General features: G+C 37.0%; 1 protein-coding gene across 1 annotated transcript in view; it reads right to left on the bottom strand.

The window, feature by feature from the left end:
• LOC107754207 (somatomedin-B and thrombospondin type-1 domain-containing protein-like) overlaps positions 1-5,082 on the bottom strand; it is a 13,261-nt gene extending 8,179 nt beyond the window's left edge. Inside the window, exons 1-3 of the mRNA XM_016570579.1 lie at positions 4,212-5,082; positions 2,444-2,638; positions 1,201-1,276 (exon numbers count right to left, since the gene is read on the bottom strand). Coding sequence (XP_016426065.1) covers positions 1,201-1,276; positions 2,444-2,638; positions 4,212-4,512 — 572 coding nt within the window. The 5' untranslated portion in view covers positions 4,513-5,082. The remainder of the gene's footprint in view (positions 1-1,200; positions 1,277-2,443; positions 2,639-4,211) is intronic.
• Positions 5,083-5,474: the final 392 nt, after the last annotated feature.

Below are 5,474 nucleotides of genomic sequence, written 5' to 3'. Positions count from 1 at the left end.
CAAGCCATTTTTGTAGCATTTTCCTTTAAATGTTAATGCGCTCTGCTGACCCCGCCCATCTCTTCCGAGCTGCTCTCAGAGAGACTGTTTACTTTAGCCGCATTCATCGTGAAACTTGCCAATTAGCACATTATTAGGAAAGGCGATTTGAAAAGATTCGTTAAAAAAACCTTACACTCACTTCTTCTGTTGGTGAAGCTGGAACACGAATGATTCGCACGAACATAGACGCATTTATGTACATCGGGGGCGCATTCTCTTCAAAAACAAACGTGATCCACTGCGTCTTCAGCGGCTCAGATGCCGGGAGTAAATGACGACTGCTATGTTCATTATTACATCCAACAACAGAACACCTCAATTGCTTAGGAGTCATTCTTGTCTACATCTGCTCCGGCGCTGAAACAATGGCGGACTGATGACAGCTTACTCAGGGCGGGTCTAAGGTAAGACACCAGTCCAGTCTGTGCTGAAACGCTACTGTCAATCAAAATATCGTGGGCGGGCCTGTCTGTGTGACGTCACGCAGACAGGCATGAGATTGGCTCGATTTGAGAAAGGGGAAAACATTTAACCAGATTAAAAAAAAACACTGGGTGGATTTTTATCATTATAGGGTGGTTGTGTACACACACTGCCTACACACATTTCTGTTCAAACAACTTGTAAAAGTGCATGTAGTATCCTATGACCCCTTTAAAACCATAGACTGTATGGTTAAAACACAATACATTTTAATTTAATCTTTGAGTAAAGTTTTTCTTTTTTTTTTACATTTAAGTACAGTACAGTTTTTATTTAACTTTTAGGTACAACACATTTTCATTTATCATTATTTAATTTTGTTATTTACCTGTTTGTAAGCACTGTGCAGTGTTAATGTTCAAACTGTGTATTTACAATGTTAAACTGGCTGACAACAATAAATATTCTTATTAGGAATAAAACTGCCTTGTTTTTGAACTGTGCAGAGCTGTAGCTGAATAGTTAGGCCTACTACGCTACCGTATTTTAATATTGGTCATTATGGTGGTACTTGGAGAGGCAAATATTTTCTAAGGTGGTACTTGGTTTAAAAAGTTTGAGAACCGCTGGCTTAAAGTAATGAACTATTTGTTGAAATGAGTAAACAGGCTTCTCATCACAAATTCTCATCATGAACAGTGTCTTTGTGCTTGTTTAATCTACAGTGATACATACCCAGCATCCACTGGGGCCCCATACAAATCATGTGTTCTGCCTTTGCTGTACTCCATTGTTGTTATAAATGCTGCTCCTGGAATTAATCCAACACAGTCTCTGTTTAGGTTCCACTAATAAACAGCTAAGTGATTAAATTTAGCCCATCAAATAATAAAAAAAAACTTGTTAAAAATGTATAAATTTATAAAAAATTAATAATCAAATAAACTTAAAAGTTCCTTTTTTTTTATGCACTGTGTTTTTTCGAATCTCTGCCAGTGTAAACAAGAAGGCAGGACATTTTAAAAGCAATACTGAAAGAGAAGTACACTTATTTGTTTTGAATATGTACGTGTAGTACTTGTACTTCAAATCTTACAAAGTATATATTTTTTAAAACTACTTGCAGATAGTATAATATTAATGTGATAAAAGAGAGATTTCTTACTTGTACTTCTGTACTTCTTTTGTCATGCTTCAACTTCAAACTTACTTTGATGTGTTTACTAACCTACCTGCTAAAGCACTGTGTTTTTTGATAGGCTACTACATGAATAAATTGGGTAACACTTTATTTAAAGTGTCCATGTTACACGTTACATCTACTTATTATAATAACAATAAATTCTGCATAATTACATGCAAGTAGCCAAACACTAACCATACAGTAAGTACATGTAGTTAATTAATGTTTCTCACTACTTAAATGTATAATTACACTGTAATAAGGACACTTTAAAATAAAGTGTAACCATAAATTGCAACTTCATCATTACAGATGTATAATTACAAGTGCATTAAATACATGACACACAATTTTAATAAAAGTTGCTTTAAAGTATATTTTAGTTTACCATAAATGTTTGGCAGTACATTCGGAAGCACACTTTAACCATTATACAAAGACAATAGAATTATGAAATTACATTTGATTATGTACTTAAGTCCTACTTAAGTTGGTCAAAAACCTTAATTTCAGCAAATTGCATTTAATATAAATGTAAACTATAATACATTTTCATTTCATTGTAAATAACATGCAACTGAATGTCTGAAACATTACATTCAGTTTGCACTTAAGTATTCTTTAAAAATATATTATTCTGTAATAAGTACTGTGATTTTCACAAGAGCTCTTACAAATATGAATTTTAAAAAATACAAATATGTTGTCTATGGAAAACTTTGAAATGATTACACTGTTGAACATCTGTTCTGCATTTGGGCCTAAAATATAGCCTATTTTGACTAAGATTCATACCTTGCACAGAAGCGCAAAACTGTCCCTGGTGGTCCTGATACTCCATGCATCCGGCCTGTTCCTCCAGCCTCGGACAGGCCTGTCCGCTGTTTTGGGGCAGTCTCTCAACGCTACGTCTCCGGACCCGGAATGAGGGCTGGCAGGGTTGTGCGCACCCGCTCCAATGACTCCACTCACTCACTACACACGGCTGAGCTAAAAACACAACCCACAGGTGAGAAACAGGTCCAAGATCAGCAGTTGAAACCAGTGGGGGCCCACTAGGCCCTAACAAACTTCCAAGGGATCCTCAAGATATGCAACAAGATATATCTTATTTTAATTCTGTCAACGATCCTTTTTTTTTTTTTTTTTTGAAAAGCCAGGATTCTCCCAGTCTTGAAAAATCTATATTTTGGGGTACATTTTGGCTACATTTTAAAAATGTGATTTCTGGACCTGGTCATTTAAATGAATACAATTTTACTTTATACATTATAGATATATAACACAACCCATTTTATGACTATACATTTTCTTAGTTAGTATGTCAAGCTCTAAAATATTTTATTTGGTATTTTGAGAAAAAAATAAAAAATGAAATAAAATAATAAAATAAAATGTGGCCTACAAAACTTGTAAACAGTGGAAGACTTTGAGTCATAAAGGCTGAGAACCACTGGTATATAAATATAATACTTGTCAAGTTGTGACATGGCAAACAACTTTTTTGAATTATTAGTGTTATAAAAAATGTAAATGACTCAGGCCTACATAAGTTTTTGAATGGCACTACATTAATTACAAATTACACTACATTAATAAGTCAGTGCAGATTTGATAGCTCAGCGTAAAAACAGACACTGCCCTGGCAGATCTGTATAGGATACATGACAGAACTTAATTCTGTTTTGCTCAATATTTTTATATTTGTATTGTTTGTGATTTAATATTGTAATTTTGTAACAACATCCTGCCCAGGGACTGCAGATGCAAATTAGCTTTATAGCTAACTCTGGCACAACACTGTTGTTGTGCGTTGTCCCTGTACAAATAAATGAAATAAACTAAACTAAACTAAGCTCCACATGCAATTTAATCAATTAATGTCTTGTGAAGTGAAAAGCTGCGTGTTTTTGAGAAACAAATCTATCGTTAAGGCATTTTAACTTTAAACTGTTGCTTCTGGCCAAAATCCATAATCCATAATAACGTTTCCTCCAGTGAAAAGTCTATCCTCTGTTGTCCTCTCACATTAAAATCCACTGACATATTTGTTTAGAACTGTTTTCGACTGTTTTCCCCTATAACTGTGACTTGATCTGTGCATATTTGTCTCCTGATTCAGATGAGCCAACTTTTTCAATGGAGAAACCAATATTATGGATAGAGGACTCTGAATTTGTTTATTACAAACACTTCACAAGGTGTGGATTATTGTGATGTTTTTAATCAGCTGTTTGGACTCTCATTCTGACGGCACCCATTCACTGCAAAGGATTCATTGGTGAGCAAGAGTTGTAATGCTAAATTTATCCAAATCTGATTCAATGAGGAAACAAACTCATGTACATCTTGGATGGCCTGGTGATGAGTACATTTTCAGCAGACTTTCATTTTTTGGTGAACTATTCCTTTCACTGAAAGACTACATTACTACCACAGTACTATTTAAATGAACTACATTAACTGATGTATAAAATCTATCATTTTATATTTATACTATTTAAAATATGTACTAGAAAAAAAATTGCCCAGTCATCTACCGAAATATTACTGTACCACATACCTGGACACTCTGTTGGGTAGTCAAAGCAGCAGTCTTTAGTCTTTAAACACTTCTCATCACAATAACACATCCCATAGACACGGTCCATCCTCCAGTCAGTAGTGGCACAGGTGAAATCTATACCTTCACAGCACCTTCCTGAGCATCCGCCTTCTGCAAACTGGTACATCCGAAAAAGAGCGGCCACCACCAGAAGAGCACTCCGGTCCAGTGACAACAACCCCATCATTTCCAAAAAGAACTCTAAAAAGTCCCTGTTAATGTCTTCGGTTCCTCTTGAAGTCAGTGCCACATGTCTCATTCCTGGAGAGGAAATGAATCTGTCACAGGTGAAGTCATGCTTGTCGGAGGAATCCTTGTGACCTGGAATTCCTGTGACCAAACAACTCTTCTGTTTGCACAGAGAAAAACACAGCTTGGGCTGAAAGAATGAGCTATTCTGTGGCAATCAGAGCAGAGGAATTGATTGTCCACCCCTGATGTGTCTGTAAAATCCGTCTGGAACGCTCTGCCCTTGTTCCAGCACACAAAAGTGAACGAGGTAGAGAAAAAGAGAGGTGGGGAAATGTTGTTTGAGTGAAGGGTGTGTGAAAGCTCTTTCTCTCTATACTGCTCTTTTGGCTGCTATGCCCTGTTGTACCACATCAAACTGATCTCAAATCAGTGCCCAGCCTGTTTCTGAAGCTTGTACAGCAGGGAAACAGTGGGAGGAATGTAAGCATTTGGCCTGGCTCCAGTCTACAGAGCCTGGGGCACACAAGGCCCAGTTGCTGTCACATCTTCATATCGACTCCACAAGAGCAGACAGTACATGAGCGCATCCACCACTGCTATGCAAACTCCCACAGAGAGACTTCATGTTATGTTTGTTAATTAATGGTTGTGACGGTTCCCGTTATTTGAATTTGGGTGAATTGTGATTTGCAGCTCCGCCTACGACTCACCTCAATTTGCAGTCCATTGCCTACACCTGCCGCTGTGGTTCAGACGCTCCTTTAAAGGAGATACTGCCAGAGACAAAGGAGTCTTGGACTTGGGATAATGGGTTGTGTTTGGTTTGATTTGTATTGTTTTGAGCACTTTTACATGGCTACAACAGCACATTACACCAGCAGCCAGGCACCCCGCTTTACACACTGATGATGCTGACGTTTTCAGAAATATTATCTTTTCTGTTGTGTTTTGTTCTATTATAGTGATTTACTTTTGAGCTTAATAAAGCCTTTTCCTATTGAGCCTTATGCTTTCGTGTGTCCCTCCTTT

Source organism: Sinocyclocheilus rhinocerous, unplaced genomic scaffold (genome assembly GCF_001515625.1).
Source record: "Sinocyclocheilus rhinocerous isolate Xijiao unplaced genomic scaffold, SAMN03320098_v1.1 scaffold442, whole genome shotgun sequence".
NCBI lineage: Eukaryota > Metazoa > Chordata > Actinopteri > Cypriniformes > Cyprinidae > Sinocyclocheilus > Sinocyclocheilus rhinocerous.
Note: the sequence above shows the minus strand (reverse complement) of the source record. Positions and strands in the feature narration are given on the sequence as shown.